The 24169-nt window shown below is 51.5% G+C and overlaps 1 protein-coding gene across 2 annotated transcripts in view; it reads left to right on the plus strand.

Annotated features, from left to right (window-relative positions):
• Window positions 1–20398, plus strand: part of LOC123160350 (uncharacterized) — a 44652-nt gene extending 24254 nt beyond the window's left edge. The window contains exons 7-12 of one of the 2 annotated variants that reach the window (XM_044578161.1): window positions 7860–7896; window positions 19311–19354; window positions 19434–19505; window positions 19598–19645; window positions 19718–19851; window positions 20112–20398. In XM_044578161.1, coding sequence (XP_044434096.1) covers window positions 7860–7896; window positions 19311–19354; window positions 19434–19505; window positions 19598–19645; window positions 19718–19849 — 333 coding nt within the window. In that variant the 3' untranslated portion in view covers window positions 19850–19851; window positions 20112–20398. The remainder of the gene's footprint in view (window positions 1–7859; window positions 7897–19310; window positions 19355–19433; window positions 19506–19597; window positions 19646–19717; window positions 19852–20111) is intronic. The other variant, XM_044578160.1, reaches the window with a different exon arrangement.
• The last annotated feature ends 3771 nt before the right edge of the window (window positions 20399–24169 follow it).

Consider the following 24169-nt stretch of genomic DNA (forward strand, 5'->3'; position numbering starts at 1 on the left):
CGCCGCCGAAAACTACGAACCGTCTCTAATGGACTTCTGGCCAACAGTTGGGCTTGTAACATCCATGGCGCGCTGGGCGTCTACAAGATCGGACAGTACATCCAGCTCTGGTATGCCGCCGGGCACACCACCCTGACCACGAAGCCCGATCACCTACTATGGAAGTGGACTTCGAGTGGTGTTCACTCTGTGAAATCCTGCTATCAGGCCACCATCCAGGGCTCGCTCCGCAGTAGCTCCTGAAGTTCATTTGGAGGAACGCCACCTCGGGTGTGCTTCTTCCACCGACTAGCTGACCGGGATCGGTGCTGGACTGCCTTGTTCGCCGCGGCCTCCAGCATCGCACCTCATGCCTCCTCTGTTGCCAGAGCCCCGAGTTGACACGCCACCCGCGTCTCTGCTACCCGTTCCTCAGGCAGGTTTGGCACGAGATGCTTGCCTGGCTGCGCATGTCTTGCACACCGCCGGACGATGACGCCTCCCTCCTGGACTGGTGGCACGCTGCTAAACAACACACCTCAAAACCCATGCGCAAAGGGCTCACCCCCATTGCCCTGCTCACCCCATGGATGATTTGGAAACACCATAAGGAATGTGTCTTCGAGGGTGCCCAACCATCTGTCAGCAGCCTGGTTGCGAAGATAAGGGACGAGGCGAAGCTTTGGGCCAGAGCTGGTGCTTCCGGACTCCATGACACTATGCCTCGGTCTTGGGATGTACATTAATTTCCTTGCATTGCTCATTACCTGTGCCTCTCGAGGATTGTAACTTCAACTCTTCCTTTTCAATGAAAAGAAACGCAAGTCTCTGCGTTTTTGAAAACAAGGATCCAACATCCAGGTCTATATGATCACTATAGATAGCATTAGAGTTAGATCCTGATCTAGACATCTTGCAAGCAGACAACTAAGCAGACCACTGAGCAAAGCCGGCCAACAAATACCTGTGGATGATATATAGATGAGAAGCAGAGGTAAGATACACATGGATACAAAGAAAGTAATAGAAAAATTAAAATGACGCAATTTTTAGTTTTTCGCAAGGTCTGATAGTTTCAGATAGAAATTTAGTCGGTAGTATCAAGTAGTTATAAAGCTGTAGGGCGCACTGCTAAAATAGCGTCGGCAATTTCGAGCAGTAGTTTTGAAGAGTGACATCTTGGACGCTAGCTCAACATTGTTCTGGTCGTATCAAGAGGTACTACTACGATGGTTTTAGGCTCTGTAAAAGATTTGAAATTACAGAATGAAAATCGGTGGATTTTCAGTGTATCTTGCATGGACTGTGGGGTGTTTGAGAAGAATATATTGGCCTAAAGATTGATCTAGCCTTAAAATTAAACATGGATTAGGGGTAGGGTTTGCAAATACCCTAACCTGGCGGTTGCAGACTACGACAAGTACGACGGAAGATTTACTGTATTGCGTCAAGCAGATTTAGCGGAGAAAGTGCATGGAAATGTCGAAAGTGACAATGATGATGGCAGAGGCGATTGGAAAGCTTGAGCACAACAAGCACATATGGATCGAAGTGAACCTGTAGAGGTGCGTACTAGGGTGCTTAAGTCGCACACTGACCGATAGTACCGTAAACAAAGGGACCATTGGTACCGAGCCTTTGGTTTAAAGCAGTGCCAGGGATGAAAGATTAAAATCCACGAACAAACAAGATAAATATTTGATAACTCCTATAGAGATTTTACCGGAGGTTTCAAACACCTTAGAGAATTTTTGAAGGTGGAAACTTGGTCGGTAGTTCTTGGAACATCATCCAGTACTTCCAGGGTTTGCAGAACAAATGATCGTGTGCATAGATGGAGTAGAATTTAGGTAAGATGAGCATAGATAGAGACTAGAGAATCCCATGTGTTCTTGTCACTTCCAATTGGCAAACAGAAAGACAAGCCAAAGCAACAATTGGATGATCTTGAACAAATACATGCATACCAACATGATTCTAGTCCTTGTAGCTAAAAGAAAAAGAAGCAAAACAAAAGACAACAAACTAGAGAGTTTGTCAGTGACCTGTCACCTTATATGTGTTATATTAAGTGATGTCTTTTGGCCTTTTGCATTATAGTCTCTTGGTATCCTCTTGTAGCCTTTTGGCATTCTCATGTATGTGTATATATGTTGGCATTGGCCTCCTAATAATACAAGTTGCTATTCTCAACATGGTATTAGAGCTCTAGGTATTTTTTAACGCACGCGCAACTCGTGCTGCTCCCGATCCAATCTCCTACACGGCCGCCGTTCTCTTTCCTGCTGGTCGTGATTTTGTTTTTGCCTGCGTCCATCTCCAACTACGGGAACTTTGCATCAAAGCTAGCTAGTTGATCCAGCCGCTGGCTAGTTGTTGACCTCCCGTGGAATCACTGTGAATCGATTTGGCCCTCGCATGGAATCCGCTGGTCTTAATCGATCCAGCCGCTGGCCGCTCGGCCTCCTCCAAGGTCGCTGCTGGCCGTGGGCCTCGTCCGCGCCGCTGCTGCTTTCTGCGGCTGTCGGCCGCCGGCCCCGTCTTCGCCATTGCTGCTGCCGCCGTCCTCGTCCGCGCACTGTTGCCTTCTGCGGCACCACCGGTCGCCGGCCCTGTCTGCGCCGCTGCTACTCGCCCCGTTCGCGACGCTGTTGTCTTCCGCGGCTGCCTGCGGGGTGCTCGCATGGTTACGTGTGGCTGCTGCTGTTTCTTGTTCGGGTGTCTACTGCTCCACATTGCGACTCTATCTAATTGATTTGGTCCTGTTCGGCTGGCTTTTCGTCTGATTGATCTGCTGCTAGTTCTGCCCACTCTCATATTGGCTAGTTGAGTCTTGGGTGACCTTTGCTACTCTAAAAAAAAGACAGAAAAGGAGCACCATGTCTTTGGCGTCATCTGGCTATGTTGCCATCCCGCGCTGCCCGGTGTTATTTGATGGGGCTAACTATGCCAAGTTCATTGCCTTTATGCACATTCACATGCGTGGCATTCGTCTCTGGGGTGTTCTTTCCGGTGAGGTCCCCTGTCCTCCGCGCCTAGTGCCTCCTGTGGCTCCTACCCCACCGCCGACGCCACCAGCTCTTGACGCAGATGCTTCTGATGCTGATAGGGCTGCAACCAGGGTTGCTGCTGATGATGCGGGTGCCACTTATGACCAGGATGTCTTGGATTATTCAAATGCTCTTTCTGTTTATCGTGACGATCTGGCTGCTTACACTCAGTGGTGTGATGATGACGCTCGTGTTGCGACTATTTTCACTTCCAGTGTTTTGCCTCAGTTTGCTTCTGAGTTTATAGGCCTCGGTACTGTCTTTGAGATGTGGACTCATCTTCGTCAGTGCTATCAACCCTCTGGTGATGCTCTCTACTTGTCTGTGGTCCGTCAGGAGTATGCTCTTTAGCAGGGAGACTCCACTATTGATGAGTTCTACACTCAGAGTTCTGCTATCTGGCGCCAGCTTGACTCCCTCGCACTATTGTTTGTGGCACTTGCCCGTGTTGCCAGACTGTGAGGTCAGACTTGGGAGTTTCAGCGCGTCTATGAGTTCTTGTCACGGCTCCATGGGGAGTTTGAGCCTCGACGTGCTCAGTTGTTTGCTCGTGGCCGTGTTCCTATTTCTGAGGTGTTTTCCGAGCTTCGTGCTGAGGAGACTCGCCTCCGTGGTGCTGGTTTGCTTCAGGTTCCCTCTGTGCTCGCTGCTCGAGCTGTTACTCCACCAGTGTCTTCTCGCTCCAGTGCTCCGCCGCTACTGCCCACTCCTTCGGGTAGTGAGACCCGCTCTCGTGAAGGCCGCTCTCGTCCTTGTACTCATTGTGACTACTACAACAGGGATGGTCACCCCGAGTCTGACTGCTTCAAGAAGAAATGTTATGCGTAATATGGAGCGCAATTCTTCTTCTGGGACTCGTGCTTCTTCCTCGACGCCATCTAGTGTCTCCTTGACTGAGCAAGATATTGTGAAGCTCAAGCGTCTACTTGCTGCTTCAGGCTCTTCGACAGGTACTGCAGGCTCTGTGATTGGTGCTTCTAGTGTTGAGCGACCACTGTCTACACAGTCAGGTACATCCCCATGGGTTCTGGATTCTGGAGCTTCATTTGATATGTCCTCCGATTCTTCTATCTTGTCCTCTCGTAGATCTCTCGATTTTCCTATTAATGTTCTTACTGCTGATGATACTCCTCTTCCTGTTGCGTGTCAAGGCACTCTTGCCACTTCCTTTTATGTTCCAGATGTTTCTCATGTGCCTCGCCTTACTATGAACCTATTTTCTGCGGGTCAGCTTACTGATTCTGGTTGTCGTGTCATTCTTGATGTTGATTCTTGCACTATCCAGGATCGCCACACGAAGGCTCTGGTTGGGGCTGGCCCGCGCCGCCATGATTCTCAGGGGCTTTGGGAGTTGGACTGGCTTAATGTTCCTTCCGCTACCACCACACTCGCCAGTCCATCTGCCTTCGTCGCTTCAGCTACCAGCTCCTTCCAGCAGTGGCATCATCGACTTGGTCACCTTTGTGGTTCTCGACTATCGTCTTTAGTTCGTCGTGGTCTTCTGGGGCCTGTCTCAGGAGATGTCTCCTTACAGTGTCAGGGTTGTAGGCTTGGTAAACAAGTTCAGTTACCTTATCCTACTAGCGAGTCAGTGTCTCAGCGCCCTTTTGATTTAGTACATTCAGATGTGTGGGGTCCGGCTCCCTTCTCTTCCAAAGGGGGCCATCGCTACTATATTATTTTTATAGATGATTTCTCTCGCTACACTTGGCTTTACTTCATGTCTTCTCGTAGCGAGGTTCTCTCTATTTATAAGCGGTTTTGCCGCCATGGTCCACACTCAGTTCTCTACACCTATTCGCGTGTTTCGTGCTGATTCTGCTGGCGAGTATATCTCCAAAATGTTGCGTGGTTTTCTTGCTGAGCAGGGTACTCTTGCTCAGTTCTCTTGTCCCGGTGCTCATGCTTAGAATGGCGTGGCTGAGCGCAAGCATCGTCACCTTCTTGAGACAGCTCGTGCGATGATGATTGCCGTCTCTCTTCCGCCTCATTTCTGGGCTGAGGCTGTCTCCACTGCCACATATCTCATAAACATTCAACCCTCATCTGCTCTACAGGGAGCTATTCCTCTAGAGCGTCTTTCTGATCATTCTCCTGATTATTCTGCTCTTTGGATGTTTGGTTGTGCTTGTTATGTTCTCCTTGCCCCCCGAGAACGCACCAAACTAAGCGCTCAGTCTGTCGAGTGTGTTTTTCTGGGCTACAGTGATGAACATAAGGGTTATCGGTGTTGGGATCCTGTCGGTCGACGGATGCGTATTTCTAGGGATGTGACCTTTGATGAGTCTCGTCAATTCTACCCACGACCATCCTCTTCGACCTTTTCAGTAGAGGATATCTCTTTTCTCACATTTCCTGCTACACCTCCCTCTGTGCCTCATATTCCTACTCCTCCTCGTCCCACTATTGTAGATCCGACACCATATGCTCCTATCGTTTCTTCTCCTTCCTTATTGCATGATACTCCCACCTTCATCACCGATGTCTTCTTCATCTCCATCACCTCCAGTGGTTCCTTCTCATCCCACTTTTCCTTTTCATTATACCCGTCGTCGACGTGTTATGGATGAATCTATTGACGTGCCATCTACTTCTGGTGCACCGTCTTCCTCGTCCCAGCCGACTTATGGTCTTCGGGCTCGACCTTGCCCTCCTCCTGACCGCTATTCTCCTAGCCGATATGGCCTTTCGGTTGTACTTGAGCCTACTTCTTATCGTGATGCTGTTGTTCATCCTGAATGGCAGTTTGCGATGGCAGAGGAGATTGCCGCACTTGAGCGCAACGGCACATGGGATCTGGTTTCTCTTCCTCCCCGTGTTCGTCCCATCACTTGTAAGTGGGTCTATAAGATTAAAACTCGCTCAAATGGTTCTCTCGAGCGTTATATAGCTCGTCTCGTGGCTCGCGGCTTTTAGTAGGAGCATGGTCGTGATTATGATGAGACATTTGCTCCTGTGGCCCATATGACCACTGTCCGCACACTTCTCGCCGTGGCCTCTGTTCGCCACTGGTCCGTGTCACAACTTGATGTTAAAAATGCTTTCTTAATGGTGAGTTGCATGAGGAGGTTTATATGCAGCCACCACCTGGGTATTCAGTTCCCGATGGCATGGTTTGTCGTCTTCGTCGCTCTCTCTATGGCCTTAAGCAAGCCCCTCGCGCTTGGTTTGAGCGTTTTGCCTCTGTGGTCACTGCTGCTGGTTTTTCACCCAGTGATCATGATCCAGCGTTGTTTGTCCACCTTTCTGCTCGTGGTCGCACTCTTCTTCTTGTATATGTTGATGACATGATCATCACTGGCGACGATTCTGAGTACATTGCCTTTGTCAAGGCCCGTCTTAATGAGCAGTTCCTTATGTCTGATCTTGGTCCTCTTCGTTACTTTCTTGGGATTGAGGTTTCCTCCACCTCTGCTGGCTTTTTATTTCCCAAGAAAAGTATATCCAGGGCCTTCTTACTCGTGCGGCTCTTAGTGATGAGAGCATTGCTGAGACTCCTATGGAGCTCAATGTTCACCTTCGTGCTTCTGATGGTGAGCCCTTGTCTGGTCCGACACGTTATCGTCATCTTGTTGGGAGTCTTGTGTATCTTGCTGTCACTCGTTCGGATATTTCCTATCCTGTCCATATTCCGAGTCAGTTTCTTTCTGCTCCCACTTCAGTTCACTATAGTCACCTTCTTCGCGTTCTACGATATCTTCGTGGCACGATCTCTCATCGTCTCTTTTCCCCCGTTCCAGCTCGTTACAGCTCCAGGCCTATTCGGATGCTACGTGGGCTAGTGATCCTACAGATCATCGTTCACTTTCTGCCTATTGTGTCTTTCTTGGTGGTTCCCTCATTTTCTGGAAGACGAAGAAACAGACTGCAGTTTCTCGTTCGAGTGCAGAGGCCGAGTTGCGAGCTATGACTCTTCTGACGGCTGAGGTGACTTGGTTATGATGGTTACTGGAGGATTTTGGTGTTTCTGTTACTACACCTACCACCCTCCTGTCAGACAGCATAGGTGCTATCAGTATTGCGCGGGACCCCGTGAAGCATGAGCTTACCAAACACATTGGTGTTGATGCTTCTTAGGTGCGCGCTGCTGTGCAGGATCATGTTGTTGCTCTTCAGTATGTGCCTTCTGAGTTACAGCTAGCGGACTTCTTCACGAAGGCTCAGGCTAGAGCGCAACATGGATTTCACCTTTCCAAACTCAGTGTTGTGGATCCACCATGAGTTTGAGGGGGGGGGGTGTTACAGTTATATTAAATGATGTCTTTTGGCCTTTTGCATTCTAGTCTCGTGGCATCCTCTTGTAGCCTTTTGGCATTCTCATGCGTGTGTATATATGTTGGCATTGGCCTCCTAATAATACAAGTTGCTATTCTCAACAATATGAACATGTTGACCTAGGACCGCTTAGTTAACTAATGACATCGGATCCTGTATGTCAAGTTCGTCATGAGCTTAGCTTGAAGAGAAGATATGGTTGTTAACTGTCATGGCTCAAATGTATCTCCTTGTAACAAAAAAACTTTCTATCCCTAATAGCTTAGAGACAACCAAACAACCACTTACCTCTAACTGAAGTAAAAGTAATTTAGGCATGAGAATCACTTTGTATGGTGTGTTTATTCATGGTAATTCAACTCTTGCATAAGTTGTACATGAATGTTTGACAGTTATTAGGCCACTTTGAATTGAATAAGTTGATATTCAACATCTACTATGCAAGTTGGACCATAAGGATTTTTATTAATTCACTCACTCTTTGTCGTTTCACGCTCTTGTTAACCGAGGCAATATATTGTTCCGATCATCGTTGTAACATATGCACTCATGCAGGTTGAAGCACCTATGAACAAGCAGAACTTTTTTGAAGGTATGGGTTCTGCTAAACAAAAAGTCAAATAATAGTGATTTTTAATTATTCTTTCCATCTTTGGACATGAGTCAGTTCATATTGCTTGTTGTATGCATGTTAATTAGCTTACCCTGGCGCGGGGTTAGTTTTTCCTCATGACCCAACTGCGCTCATCTTCACCAGTCGAGGAAAAGCTTGTGTTCCACGTACTATTCATACACATGACAAACAAAGGTTCCAACATAACATTTTAATGATTTTAAAAAATACATACATGCCTTTATTACGAATGCTTTACACAACTAGCCAGTGAATTATGCAAGTTGGAGACTCGTGCTCCTACCAAAAACCGAATCAAGGAGTTGGATAGGCTATCGGTTAGGTTGGGGGCACTAGTAGAAGAGGCAATACAAGGATCTGATAGTGATTCTGTGAAGAAACTTCCATCTTGGACGATCTGACAGTGATCGTAGCTAACACCCTATTTCAAAAGAGGGAATCACATCTAGTGACTTTTAGTAGTGGTCAACACTCTAGCCAGATTGATTTCATCCTCTCGAGAAGAGAAGACAAGCGTGCGTGCCTAGATTGTAAGGTGATACCTGGAGAGAGTATTATCCTTCAGCATAAGCTGGTGGTGGCTAACTTCCGCTTTCGGATTCCTGTCTAGCAGGATAAGCATGCCAAAGTAGCTAGAACGAAGTGGTGGAAGCTCAAGGGGGAGGGAGCTCAGGCGTTCAAGGAGAGGGTATTATGGAGGGCCCTTGGGAGGAAGGAGGCGATGCAAACAATATGTGGATGATGATGACGACTTGCACTCGTAAGGTGGCCTCAGAGGAGTTTGGAGTGTCCAGGGAAAGTAAAAGAGAAGCTAAAGATACCTGGTGGTGGAATAATAATGTCCAGAAGGCTATTAAGGAGAAGAAAGATTGTTTTAGACGCCACTACCTAGATAGGAGCGCAGACAACATAGAGAAGTACAAGATGTCAAAGAAGGCCGCAAAGCGAGCTACGAGTGAAGCAAGGGGTCGGGCGTATGAGGACCTCTACTAGCGGTTAGACATGAAGGAAGGCGAAAGGGACATCTATAAGATGGCTAAGATCCGAGAGGAAGACGAGGGATGTTGACCAAGTTAAATGCATCAATGACGGAGCAGACCAGATCCTGGTGAAGGACGAGGAGATTAAGCATAGATGGCGGGAGTACTTTGACAAGTTGTTCAATGGGGAGAATGAGAGCTCTACCATTGAATTGGATGACTCCTTTGATGATACCAGTAGGCGTTTGTGCGACGAATCCAGGAGTCGAAGGTCAAGGAGGCTTTAAAAATGATGAAAGGAGGCAAGGCTATGGGCCCTGATTGTATCCCCATTGAGGTGTGGAGAGGCCTCGGAGACATAGCTATAGTATGGCTAGCTAAGTTTTCAACCTCATTTTTCGGGCAAACAAGATGCCAGAAGAATGGAGACGGAGTATATTAGTACCAATCTTCAAAAACAAGGGGGATGTTAAGAGTTGTACTAATTACCATGGAATTAAGCTGATGAGCCATACAATGAAGCTATGGGAGAGAGTCATTGAGCATCACTTAAGAAGTATGACAAGCGTGACCAAAATCAGTTTGGTTTCATGCATCATGGAATCCATTTTCTTGGTGCGACAACTCATGGAGAGATACAGGGAGCAAAAGAAGGACCTGCATATGGTGTTCACTGACTTAGAGAAGGCCTACGATAAGATACCACGGAATGTCATGTGGTGGGCCTTGGAGAAACACAAAGTCCCAACAAAGTACATTACCCTCATCAAGGACATGTATGATAATGTTGCGACAAGTGTTCGAACAAGTGATGGCGACACTGATGACTTCCCAGTTAAAATAGGACTGCACCAGGGGTCAGCTTTGAGCACTTATCTTTTCGCTCTGGTTATGGATGGGGTCACAAGGGATATACAAGGAGATATCCCGTGGTGTATGCTCTTTGCGGATGATGTGGTGCTAGTCGATGATAATCAGATGGGGGTCAATAGGAAGTTAGAGCTATGGAGACAAACCTTGGAATCCGAAGGTTTAAGACTTAGTAGAACTAAAACCGAGTACATGAGGTGCAATTTCAGTACTAGTAGGCACGAGGAGGAGGTTAGTCTTGATGGGCAGGTGGTGCCTCGAAGGACACCTTTAGATATTTGGGGTCTATGCTGCAGAAGGATAGGGAGATCGATGAAGATGTGAATCATCGAATCAAAGCCGGATGGATGAAGTGGCGCCAAGCTTCTGGCATTCTTTGTGACAAGAGAGTGCCACAAAAGCTAGAAGGCAAGTTCTATAGGACGGCGGTTTGACCTGCAATGTTGTATGGCGCTGAGTTATTGGCCGACTAAAAGGCGACATGTTCAACAGTTAGGTGTGGCGGAGATGCGTATGTTGAGATGGATGTGTGGCCAGGAAGGACCGAGTCCGGAATGATGATATACGAGATAGAGTTGGGGTAGTGCCGATTGAAGAGAAGCTTGTCCAACATCGTCTGAGATGGTTTGGGCATATTCAGCGCAGGCCCCAGAAGCGCCAGTGCATAGTGGATGGACGGCTAAAGTGTGCCGATAATGTCAATTGAGGTCGGGGTAGACCTAACTTGACATAGGAGGAGTCCATAAAGAGGGATCTGAAGGACTGGAGTATCGAAAGAGAGCTAGCTATGGAAAGGGGTGCGTAGAAGCTTGCTATCCATGTGCCAGAACCATGATTTGGTTGCGATATCTTATGGGTTTCACCTCTAGCCTATCGCAACTTGTTTGGGACGAAAAGCTTTGTTGTTGTTGTTGGAGAAGTCTACTTAATACCATGACGTTTGACACAGCCATGTCGTTTGGCGTCCGACTACATTACTGTCGGATTTCAGGATCCGGCAACCCTTGAGAGGTTCGAACTCTGGGGTGCGTGCGGAGATCTCAACCTGCCTAGCCTGCCTGCTCGCGATCCTCCCTAGCCTAGCGCGTCGAGCTCACAGAGACACAAAGACATAGAGATTTATACTGGTTCGGGCCACCGTTGTGGTGTAATACCCTAATCCAGTGTGGTGTGGTGGATTGCCTCGAGGGGCTATGGATGAACTAGTACAATGGATGAACAAGCCTCAGGAAGTGAGGTGTTCTTGAGCTGTTGCGGTGCTCTACTTGTTCTGGTTTCGGTCCTCCTCTATGGTGGTGGCTAAGTCCATATAGTGGCCTTGGTCCTCCTCCCAAATATGAGCGGGAAGGGATTCCACAACGGCGGGATTTGAAAGGGGACAAGTAATACAATCTATCCTGACAAAAGTAGTCTTCGCCTGCGAAAAGCCTCTGGTCGTGACGTTGCGGTGGGCTCGGTGATGACCTCCGTCCTACCGTCCTGACAGTCTTGGTCTTGTTGCACCAGAATGGAAACCTTTGGATGATTCCTCGGGACTCCGCGCCTGCGGCTTGCCTCCCTTGCACCGAAGAGGAAACCTGCGCTCTGCGCCCACCTGGCCTTGGTCGTCATGGCTCACATCAGCTGAGCCTCATGAGGTAACTGCATAGAACTCTCCGCCCCTCAGGAGCTCTCCTGAGGAGGCCAACTCCTTCAGGAGTCTTGGCGTCGTCCGCCTCGCGAGGCTTGGCCCCTCGCGAGGGGTCTTGCGGTGTTGATGTTGAAGCTGGGCCGTATCAGGCCGTCGATGGAGCCACGTGGTGGGCCGCAGGCAGGCAGGACTGGATACCCCCAAGTCCAGGACGTCGACAATTACCTTTAAGGTTTAAAAACTAGCTACCAAACCTTTGCGAAGCCATTAAAAACCCACTGGGGAGCTTTAGGAGGCGGTTTCATTAGCATGCTACTTTGACATGCCTCGTGGGGTAGCTGAAAACTAGCTACCAAATCTTTTCTCTCTTTCGCCACTAGCCATTATTTCCTGATTATCAAAGTAGCAACATCCTGACTGTACCATCTCCTGTAATTCTGGGCCTATGCTACCCGCGCCTCGTGCTTTCGATTTGCACATTCCTTCACCCCACCATGCCTCTGCGTCACTGCACCAGTCTCTTACTTACCACTCGCCCATATCTACCCTTAAGGCTGAAACATGTCTTTTGCTCTATAAGCGACTTGCTACTTTTCAGTCTTAACCCACATCACTAGACATGTTTTCTTGGGAACACACCCTTAGACTTGTGTTGAAGTTTTTGTCACTTTGAACTGACTACTATGCAATGCTAACCATAAGCATGCACTAAGGAGTCTAAGTTGCTCTGGTACTAGGTGATAAATAGCACAAGCTTGGCTCAGTTTCTTAGAGTGGCGCCTCACAGGGTGGTCGTGGGGCAACTTGGTTTGATTGGACGAGGTGAGTGGGATGGAGTGGTTGATGGTCTCGTCATTGGAATACACAGGAGGCAGATGCCACAGGGGCAGCGAGTCAGCTACATGGTGCAATTGAGTCGTTGTCCAAGGGTGCACATAGAGCGGCAGAGCTAGGTCACAAGGGGTAGCTACAAACACTTTGTGCATGGGCTCCTCAAACTTGGCAGCCATGAAGGTACGTGAGGATGATACTGTGTTGCACTACGATGCACACATGAGCTGGGCGAGGTAATCATGCTCCCCCCTCTCAGTGTCAGTTCCAATCTTGGGTGCTGCTAGGATGCCAGGAGCAAACTTCATGGAAGGGAAACTTTCCTTTTTATAGAGATCAAGCTCCCGCTCCCCGCCCCTAGCCCTCGCCGTCGGTGGCCACTCCGGCCCCAACGTCCACCCTCTGCGCCGGCCCTCCCGGCCCCGTGCCCTCCTCCGATGGCTTCCCCTCCCCCCACCGGCCAGTCCTACGAGCTCCGCTGGCTGGAGACCAGCCTTCCGTCCGCCTCCCCGTCGCCCCGGCTGTCCTACCGCCAGGTGCTGGCGTCGGCGCTCTGGCGTCCCCCGAGCGCACCCCGGTGGCCGCCGACGCCCTGACCCCCTCCCCGCCGCCTGCTTCCCGCCCTCGACCCCGCTCCAAGGTGGGCTGGTGTCTCTCCCGCCCAGCGACGCCTCCGCGGACGAGGCTGCCGGCTGGCAGGTCGCGGGCGGAAGCCGCCGTCCCTCGCGGCGTGGCCGTCTGCCGGGTCGCGGTCCCAGGTCGCCGCCTTCTCCACCCTCGGATGAGTGTCCCCGCTGCCTGAGCCCTGGCCATGTGCGCGCGAAGTGCCGGCGGGGCGTGTGGTGCAAGCGTTGCCGCTTCTTTGGTCATGTCGCGCGCTTCTGCGAGGCCCCTCGCTCCTCTCCCCCGCCCGGCGCACCGGCGGCCAAGCGCATCCGCGCTTCCTCCCCTCGCTCCTCTGGTGGGTCTGGGTCCCCGGGGACCTCGGTCTCGACGCCCTTGTCCTGCTCCACCCCCACCGCCTCACCCGCGTTCTCCGGTGCGATGGCGCCCCCTCCCCGTCCGTCTCGGCCGCGTCGTTCGGTGCGGCGGCCTCCTCCTCGACCACCCCTCCCCCGGGCTCGGTCCCTCCCGCGGCCCCCTCCCGCCCCAGGCCATGTCAGGGCATCCCTCCCTGCGCCCGGTCGGCGCACTCTGCTTCCTAGGCCGCTCTGCGGAGATCCAGTCTGCCGGGGTCGCTCTCGAGCGTGCGCTCGTCGTGATCGTGGCGGGCAATCGTTCTGGCGTCGGCCGCTCTGACGTGGCGGCGGCGCTCAGGGACCGCTTCGCCCTCGCCGAGGACGCGTTCTCCGTCCATGCCCGCCCTGATGGCGAGTTCTTGGTGTGCTTCGCCGACGCGCGGGACCGTGCTCGTGTGGCGGAGCGTCCCGTCCGTACTCCTCGCTTTCGTCTCCTGTTCCAGCCTTGAAGTCGCTCCGCGGGTGCCGAGCCGGTCTCGCTGCGTCTGCGCGTGGAGATCGAGATTCGCGGCATCCCCGAACATGGCTGGCACGGCTCCTCTGCCGAGCACCTCCTCTCCCCGTTCTGCATCATCGACTGCCTTGCGCCTGAGACTCGTGACGGGTCGGACATGGCCGTCTTCCGCCTCTCAGCGTGGACACCCAACCCCGACGCCATCCCTCGCTCCTCTGAGCTCTTCCTCCCGGAGCCCGACGCCGTCTGACCGGAAGCCAACCCGGACGTGGCGGAGCGCCTTGCCGTCCATCTGCTTCGCTGGCCGGTTTCCATTCACGTCCGGCGCACGGAGGATTATCGGCTCCCTCCTCCCCCCCTCCGCCGGCGGATCCCAGTGTCGACCCCGACCACTCGCCGCCGTGCCCCCCGCCCTGGCCGGCTTGCCACAGCTTAACCCGTCGGGAGAGTCCTCGCGCTCGTCATCTTGGGGTGCCGGGCCTGCCGCCGGCGGCCGGCGCCACAGGCATGCTCCTCCCTCCGCGGGTGGCAGGGCATCCTGGGGCCCTGCCCGCCTGTGCTCCCTCTGCGTCACGTGGGCCCGGTCTCGCACCGGCTGGGTGCTACGTCAGCTCGGCCTGGCTTCGGCCTTGGCCGTTTCTGCGGGCCCTGCTGTGGCTTTGGATAAAGCCGCCAATTCTGCGGTCCCTGCCGCGACTTTCGATAAAGCCGCCGATTCGGTGGCGCGTCTCGCCCCTTCGCCCGAGCCGCGTTCAAACGTGGCCCTTGACCGGTCCGCGTCGCCAGCTGTCGGGTCTGCCCTGTCGTTGGTTCGTCTGGAAGCCGCAGTTCTGGTGGACCCTGTCTCCCCCCTCCCCGTTTCCCCGGCCATTGGCCGTGCGTCGCTTGCCCAACAACTTTCGGGCCCACGGGGCGTTTTGTCGGGTCGCTCGGGCTCTCCCTCCCAGGAAGATAGCTGCCCCCCCCCGCCCACGCCTCCCCCGCTGGCTCGCCACGCTCTGCGGTCGGCTGCGCGTCGCCTGCCTCGGATCCCCGTACGATTCGGTCTCCCCCTGCGGGTGGTTGCGCTGTGGATCCCCAGGTGATCCTATCCCCCCTGCTCAGAGGGACGCGCTGGTTTCCCGAGATTCCTCCGGCCGGCCCCGCGCCATGCCGTCCCGCCCAACTTCACCCCGCGCAGGAGCAGCCGCATTGCCAAGACCGACTGTGGGCTGGATTCTGAGATGAAAGCAAAGCATGTTCTTCTCCGCCGGCTTGGGCTTCTTGAGGATGATGGCCTGGTGGATGATGCCATTCTTGCCAAGTATGCCCAGCTCTTCGCGCGGCCGCTCGCGGAAGACGTCGTTCAGGCCTTCGCTGACTACTACGGCTGACAGATCCCTCGGGGCGTCACGCAGCTCCTCGATTGTGCGCCGGTCCAGCCGTTCTTAGTCCCTTCTTAGGGCTTCCCTCTCGGTCCCCTGCCGCTCCCCCTCTTTTTCATGGATTGTAACCTCAAATTGGTATTTTGGAACGTGCGGGGTCTCAACTCCCGCGCAAAACGTACGGCTGTTCGGTCCTTGGTCTCATCCGTCTCCCCCTCGATCGTCTGCCTTAGCGAAACGAAGCTTGTCGTGATCACTACTGCTATTGTTTCTGAGACCTTGGGTCCCATGTATGGAGGCGACTTCTTCTTCCTCCCAGCTTCCGGGACTCGCGGTGGCATCCTGGTGGCGTGGCGCGACTCCGAGATCTCCCTGTCCCGTCCGAAGATTGGCGATTTTCATGTCTCCGCCCTCGTCACCTCCGCCACCGGTGGGCAGCATTGGTGGCTTTCCTCCGTCTATGGTCCCCAAGATGACGCGGCCAAGGTGGAGTTTCTTGCGGAGTTGCACAACTTTCGCCTCACCTGCGCGGGCCCTTGGCTTGTTGGCGGTGACTTCAACATGATCCTCTTCTGCGGATAAGAATAATAATCGCCTGCACCATCGCTCCATGAGCCGTTTTCGCCGCTTCGTTGCCGACATGGAGCTCTGTGACATGTATCTCCATGGTCGGAGGTACACTTGGTCGAACGAGCAGGACTCGCCCACCCTCGTGCGCAACGATCGGGTCCTCTGCACTCCTAGTTGGGACGCGTGCCAGCCTGGTTGCTCTCTCCGCTGCCTTGCCTCGACGACCTCTGATCATGCCCCACTCTTGGTGGATTGTTCCCAGCAGACGGGTGTTCGCAGGCACTTTCACTTTGAGCGTTTTTGGTTGAAGCTTGATGGCTTCCAGGAAGTGGTGGCGGAGGCATGGAATGCCGAGCCTCCGGACGCCGACCCCTTCCGCCGGTTGTACCAGCGCCTCAAATTCACTGCTCGTCGCCTCCAAAGTTGGAGTGCACGGCGAGTAGGCTCGGTTTCTCTCCCGCTCCAGGTCGCGCGTGAGCTCATTGCCCGGCTTGACGCGGCGATGGATCTGCGGCCCCTCTCCCCGCTCGAGACTTGGTTGCGTAGAAACCTAAAGCTCAAATACCTAGGCCTCGCGTCCCTTGAGCGCACGATCGCCCGACATCGCGTGCGCCTGTCCTGGCTCCACGAGGGGGACGCTAACTCGACCTTCCTCAAGATTCGTGCCTCTCACCGTTTCCACAAGAAGAGGATCAGGTACCTGCATGTGGGCGACGTGCTTGTTTCTGATGAGGCCGGTATGGCGGAGGCTGCCTTCCATCACTTTGCCGGCATTCTGGGTGCGGCTGATCCGCGCGACTCCACCCTCAACCTCGAGGCTTTTGATGGTCGTTCCTTGAACCTTTCGTCCCTCGAGGTACCTTTCTCCAAGGCTGAAATTTGGGAGGCGGCCAAGCAGCTCCCGTCTGGCAAGGCGCCAGGCCCCGATGGCTTCACGACCGAGTTTCTTCACGCTTGTTGGGACGTCATCAAGAAGGTCATATGCGATGCTTTTGATAAGCTTTTCCACATGAACGGCATGGGCTTCCAGAAGCTCAACGAAGCCTTCATCACCCTTCTTCCCAAGAAGCCTGACGCTGCCTCGCTTTCGGACTACCGGCCGATTAGTCTCATTCATCTCCTAGCCAAGCTCTTCGCCAAGGTCTTGTCGCTCCGGCTCGCCCCTCGTCTCAATGCCATGGTTTCTTCCAACCAGAGCGCCTTCATCAAGGGCCGCAACATCCACGACAACTTCATCCTTGTTCAGCAGACCGCTCGTCAGCTCCACAACATGCGCGCCCCGCGTGTGCTCCTCAAGCTCGACATTACGCGCACCTTCGACTCGGTCTCCTGGCCGTTTCTCCTCCAGGTCCTACGCCACCTTGGCTTCGGTCCTCGATGGCGGGAATGGATCTCCATCCTTCTCTCCACTGCCAAGACCCGTGTTCTGATCAACGGCAATTCGGGCCCGCCAATCCATCATGAGAAGGGCTTGCGCCAAGGCGACCCTGTCTCCCCGATGCTTTTCGTGCTGGTCATCGACGTCCTCAACTCCCTCCTTCAATTCGCCACTAGCTCCGGCGTGTTGCGTCGCCTCACCGAGCGCCGGATGGCCTCGAACATCTCCTTGTATGCTGACAATGTGGTCATCTTCTGTCACCCTGACCCGCACGAGCTCATCGTCGTCCGTGAGCTGCTCCGCATTTTTGGTGCTGCCTCCGGCCTCCACACGAACTTCCAGAAGTGCTCTGCCTCGCCTATCTAGTGCTCGGACGCGCAGCTGGCGCATGTCGCGGGCATGCTCTCCTGCCCGATCATGCACTTCCCGATAACCTACTTGGGCATTCCCCTCTCGGTCCGGAAGGTCTCTGCGGCTGCTCTTATGCCCCCGATGGAGCGCATGGCCCGCAAGCTTCCTACTTGGCGCGCTTCGCTTCTCTCCCGCGACGAGAGACTGGCCTTCGTCTAGCATGTGCTTGCCGCCATGCCCACCCACCTCCTCATGGCCATGGCTTTGCGGCCTTCCATCCTGAAGAAGATCAACCGCATCATGCGTGAGTTCCTTTGGCACGGCGGCAGCGATTCCTCGAGCGGTGGCAATCTTGTCAGCTGGCGCAAGGTGTGCCGTCCCCTGGAGTTTAGGGGCCTGGGCATTCGGGACCTCCAGCTCACGGGCATTGCTCTCCACGCTCGCTGGCTTTGGCTTAAGGCCACCGACGCCTCCAGGCCGTGGAGACATCTCCACATCCCGGCTGACACTGATGTTCAGGTTATCTTCAACGCATCCACGATGTGGATCGTGGGGGACGGCAACTCCTGCCACTTCTGGACGGACAGGTGGATCGATGGGCAGTCCGTCGCCGATCTCGCTCCGGCTGTGCTCGCCTTGGTCCCTAAGAGTTTCCGGCGGACGCGTTCTGTTGCGCAGGGCCTGCTGGGCAGGGCCTGGATCTCCGACATCCGTGGCGCCTTGGGGCCTGTGGCCCTGGTTCATTACGTGGAACTCTGGCGACGCCTTCAGCATTTTCCCCTTTCCTCCGACCCCGATGAGCTACGTTGGCGTTGGACGAGCAGCGGCACCTACTCCGCCAAGTCCTGCTATCAGGCATTGTTCTCCGGCTCCACCATTGTCCCGCACTGGAAGCTCACTTGGCGTACCTGGGCCCCTCTCTGCATCCGGTTCTTTGCCTGGCTGGCTGGTATGGACCGCTGCTGGACTGCTGCTAGGCTCGCTCGCCATGGGCTCCCGCATGACGATCTCTGTGCGTTATGTGCCCAGGAGCTCGAGACGATCGACCACCTGCTCCTCCACTGCTCTTTCTCCAGGACCATCTGGCACGAGATTTTTGCTTGGTGCCGTGCCCCGACCCCCCTCCCCCAGGACCCGGAGGATTCCTTCCTGGACTGGTGGTCGTCCTCGGTCGCGGCTGCGCCTACCGCCATGCGCAAGGGGCTCTCCTCCCTGGTGCTTCTTACCGCATGGTCCTTATGGCGCCACCGCAACACATGCATCTTCGACAACGCGAACCCCTCCACAGCGCTTCTTCTTCAAGCTATCAAGGACGATGCCAGGGTTTGGGCCTCTGCCGGTGCCAAAGACATAGCTAATCTCATGCCTCCTTGAGCTCCTACGGGCTGAGCATCCCGTATTCTGCTCGTGTAGCCTCTCTCTACGCCTCTTAGCGTACGTAGTGAGCGGTTACCCCCCCCCCCCCCTGTAACACTCCTGTACTCTTCTATCTATCAATGGAATGATACGCAATCGTTGCGTATTCGCGAAAAAAAAACTTGAAGCATAATGGCCCCATCTCAGGTGCTCTGTACTAGCTTCTTGATGAATGGAAGCAGTGCTGCTGATATGGAGTGTCTGAACAATCTACATGAGGTGGTTTTCTGCAATTAGTAAAAAAAACTTTTGATCGACGCAGTTAGCGGACTACATGGGTGCACTGACCAGGCTCTGTTTATATTACCTGTTTTCTGTTTGAGTGATCTTACTTTGCTTGAATTGAGATTAAACTATTAGCTTACTATCAGGTCTGCACCATTCTAGATATCATCTCGACTTTTAACTTGTGAAACTGTTACATTGGATAACATAAATAGGAAATTTTGTCAATTGTGAAACTGTAACTAATAGCTTCACCTGAATATTGATCTATTGTGTTATTGCAGGGAAGATGTATGAAGTGCTCAACTTAGGAGGGAGCATAGACAAGGTATTCCACGCTTCCCATTCTCCTCCTGTAGCAAAGGAACATCCAACCTGTCATGTGTCGCTCACTAACTAATAAACAGGAATCTGACGTTGGAAAGAAGCTACTGGATATCAAAGCAAAAGGATCACAGCTCCTCTTAGAAATCAGCGAAGTATTCTAATTCTGGAGACTGTTATGCCCCTAGATCTGCCAAGCAGTCGCAATTGCTGTTTTAGTCAAACTAAAGAATTATTAACTTTGCAGTGTAAGCAGACCCTTGAGCAGGAGAGCGACGTAACTGCTAGCTTCCCTGTAAGTTCAGTGTGTTTCTTAACCGTAAACATCATTCTGTTATCAAGTCATTCTCCATGTGTGTTATTTCAGCCTGTTGCCTGCAGGCTGCAGTACAGGAGATGGATAAGAAGTCCTTGGAGGAAGGATACAAAGCTCTACAAGGTGATGGAGCTGCAGAAGCCGAGTACTTCCAGTCTCTTGAGGAACGAATCATTAAAATGAAGGTGTTTTACCGATACTTTTCAGTTTGGTTGCTCCATGATTAAATCTAATTGATTTCCTTTTCTTCTTCTCATTGAGGAATACATATACTTTTTTTTTGAAACAATCGAGGAATACATATACTGCCTCCGATCCAAATTAATTGACGCAGCTTTAGTACAAAGTTGTGCTAAAGTTGCGTCAATTAATTTGGATCGGAGGGAGTACTTTACTTTCAATGATGCCATGTGCAGTCTTAAGAAGCTGACATCTTTCTCTGCAGGGAGTTTCTGATCCTATTAAATGCTGTTGCGGACTGGAGTACAATGTAGAACTAGGCGGGGAGTCCATGGGTGTAAGATAAACTCAGATGCAGATGACCACAGGTTCAGTGCGTTTAAAGTATGTATATGCGCAGCTGCCGTAGGTACAGCTTGACAACTCCTTAGGCCGCTCTTGGGAGACCGGTTTATATTTTCCACCAGTATTAATCTACAAAGGGTATTTTCCTGTGCACACCTGAGATACAAGTGTAACGAAAACACGATTGTAAAATTCTGGATTTCTGCTTGGATCGCATCGTATTTAGCCCGTCAGCAACGTACAGCACAACAAGCCATTCTGAGATTCAGAAGCTTCAGCAGGGATAGCGCCAGATGCCACAGCGATGCGGACAATGACGGAGATGAATTCGCCACAGCCGTCGTCATAAACTTCACCGGTCATGGCGTGCTGCTCCAGTCTGTCGGCAGTCGGCAGTCACCACAGCCGTTGTCATAAAGTTCACTCAGGCAGTCACTGCGGACATTTCCACAGACCTTGCCAAGGTAGCTGCCGCCGCCACGGAACCCGCTCACAACTGCCACCAACGTTACCTCGGAGCCCACGCTCTTTGCCGGCCTGGTCAGGACCGCAGCCTGCTAGTTTGTTACCGCCTCAACCTGCTGGTCGGCGGGAACTCCAGCCGAGCATGGCAAGGCACGCGGCGTCGGCGCTAGGAACTCCCCAGGCCTTTAGTCCCTGACACTGGTGGCTCGTCCATTTCCTGTGCCTGGAGCCGTTCGCCCGGAGACCTGGGGAGAGAGTCAGAAAACGGGGAAAACAGATGTGATGAGAAGTGTATCCAATACCGGTCAAAACCGGGTGTAATCTCGAATACAGGTGCAAAATTTACGGACCAAAACGACCAACCGATCGTTAACCGGAACCCACCAGGTTTGTTTTTACGGGGGTGGATTTTACGGGCGTAATTGGCTCGAAAACAACTATTCAATCGGGGCCTTAAGGGCGAACCAATCTGTGGTTGGATGGTTAGAGGGATTGTGGTATCCCCTGATGGGCTGCATGATATGCCGGCTCAGTCTTTCGGGGACGCTCATAGGGGTAGGGTATGCGTGTGTGCGTTTATAGGGACCGAGTGTATGCGCGTGTATATGAGCGCTTGTGTCTGTACTGATGTTAAAAAATATATGGCAAGAAATTATACAAAGGCGCAGAGACGTGCATCTTTTACAGGTGTATTAGAAAGAAATACGATAATCCAAATTTAAACAAATAAAGAGGCTGCCCAACTCGTCTCCAAGATGCTCCCTTGATTTCTAGTATTCGTGTCCGTTGGATCCTGGTCAAGGTGGTTTTTTTCCGTTGCTTGCCGTTGGATCCTAGTCAACATGGTATTTTTTTTGTTGCTTGCCGTTGGATCGCCACTGTGATTCAACGTCTGCCGTTTTCACCGTGCGGTCATTTTGGAGCGGCCAATGACCTGTGGGCTCGGGCGGGATCTGATAGGCTGGGTGGCCGTTTTTTGGGTGCACACGCAGCTAAATCTGATGTGCCGTGTGGGTGCGCTTTTCCCATGTCGTGCGTCGCAGGGGAGTCGTGGAAGGTTAGCCGACACATGTGCACCTGGCTTTTGCGCCCGCGCTTGTGCTGTCCTGATGAGGGTGGGTCAGTGCTGCTCCTGGTCCTGCTCATTAATACGTCTCCATCGTATCTACTTTTTCAAACTCTTTTGCCCTTGTTTTGGACTCTAATTTGCATGATTTGAATGAAACTAATCCGGACTGACGATGTTTTCAGCAGAATTGTCACGGTATTATTTTTATGTAGAAATAAAAGTTTTCGGATTGACCTAAAAATTTACGGAGAATATTTTCGAAATATATAAAAAATACTGGCAGAAAAAGATACCAGAGGGGGCCACCCAGGGGCCACAAGCCCGGGGGGCGCGCCCCCTGGCTTGTGGGCACCCTGGACCGACTACAACCCTAACTCCAACTCCATATATACCTATCCTCAGAGAAAAAAATTAGAGAGAAGGATTCATCGCGTTTTACGATACGAAGCCGCCGTCACCTCCTGTTCTTCATCGGGTGGGCTGATCTGGAGTCCGTTCGGGGTCCCGGAGGGTGCATTTTGTAGCCATCATCCTCATCATCAACCTTCCTCCATCACCAATTTCATGGTGCTAATCGCCAGGAGTGAGTAATTCCATCGTAGCCTTGCTGAACGGTGATGGGTTGGATGAGATTTATCATGTAATCGAGTTAGTTTTGTTAGGGTTTGATAGAGGCGAGGGTGTCCCGATCTTTCGATGAGATGATAACTATCGATTTGGTGGAGCCGACTTTGATGATCCGACTACAAACATGCACGACGTTGCGCATTAGCAATCGCTAAACCAACTTCGAGAGGTTATTGACCACGCCGGAGCACGATCAACCTGACCACGAAGGTCTATTCCTGCAAGCAATCGAAGAACAAGCAAGAATATGATTAAGCAATCTGAATATTGCGAATATGGATGAAGTATTGGTAAAAGTGGGGTTTCATAAGCGGTCTTGGTCTGGTCGTTGGACACAAACGAAGTACACGAAGTTGCAGCGATGGCTAACTTTTAACTAAATAAAACCCAATGAAAAAGCTACTAGATGGATCTACTTATACGGGAGCAAGGGGTGGCGGCCAAGGAGGTGGGAGAACGTCCCAAGGCAGCCTAAAACCAACCCTAGGTCGTACAAGGCTCATGGGCCCAAGTGGAGGTGATGCAACACCTTTGGACTTGTTGTTTGACTCGGATTCTGCTGCAGCGTCAGATTGTTTCGTCGATATCTCAATGCTCCGGACGAATTTGAAGGTGAATCCAATTGGGCTGGAAAGAGCACAAAATCTAGATTCCAATAAAAAAAAGAATCATCCAATTCGGAGTCCGTATGAAAAAATTGTTGGCGTTTTGAGTTAGGTATGTCTGTGCAGTCCGAATCTGAATCCAGAACATGAGAGACTTGGACTCTATCTTCTCTTGGTCCAAAAGTGACATGAGAGAACTTTTTGAACAGCAAGTAAACATCTCTTTCTCCCTTATCTTCATATGTGGATTGTACAAATGTCCCATACACCTGCAATTAGGCAAAACACAAAAGTGCGTGAAGTATTTTTGTTTTGGATAACATAAATAGATTATTGAATAGTTTGCACTAGAAATCACTTGACAAATATGCATGTATGCAATATTTTTGATCGTATCCAAGGTAGTCATGTCCTCATCATTCTCCCCTTCCTGAAAACAAAGCCGCCCTCGGCGTTGCTTAATCTGAAATGTGGCTAACAAAAGAGACAAGGTATACATGTTGTATATGTATATGTCATCCATTTTTACTTCCCTTGATTTTTGCACATATGACACATGTATACATGAGTAACTTTCATAGATCATAAAATATAAAGCCAAAATATTATAATAAATAGAAGACATGAAAATATTGCAACTCAGTTTGCACATATAAGTGAAGCTCTTATTCCTATCAAAAGATTGACAATATTCATCATTAAACCATCCCAACATTGGTGAATAAACCTTACTTGCATCAAATTTACATGCTACAACATGCTTAAATAAGCAAACATGCAGTAAGTCATTGGACACAGAATCATCATCAAGATTAGAGGTCATATCAAAATGATTAAACATTGATTCTTTTGCATCAATAGTTAATTCAATGGGTGCACTCAAAATTGTTGGTATTTCAGTTATTTGATCACATGGCGAAGTCAAATTATCAACATAGTCCTCTAAAATAGGTGGCGTGATCAAAGTAGTGGGTAGCTCAACACATGATGTATTCAAGTTAACTAGGCATGCATCATTCTCATGTGAAAGTGGAAAATCTGTACCTTTGTCATTACCTCTTATAATCAACTCAGATGATGCAGGCACTCTCGATGGTGATGTGTCACATGGTGGAGATGACGTAGTCCTCGCAACAACGGATGTGGTTGTCATAGTACGCCTAGTAGTTGAATAAACATCTGTATCAACAGTTGAAATGTGCATCGTGTGCT

Source organism: Triticum aestivum, chromosome 7B (assembly GCF_018294505.1).
Source record: "Triticum aestivum cultivar Chinese Spring chromosome 7B, IWGSC CS RefSeq v2.1, whole genome shotgun sequence".
Classification (NCBI taxonomy): Eukaryota; Viridiplantae; Streptophyta; class Magnoliopsida; order Poales; family Poaceae; genus Triticum; species Triticum aestivum.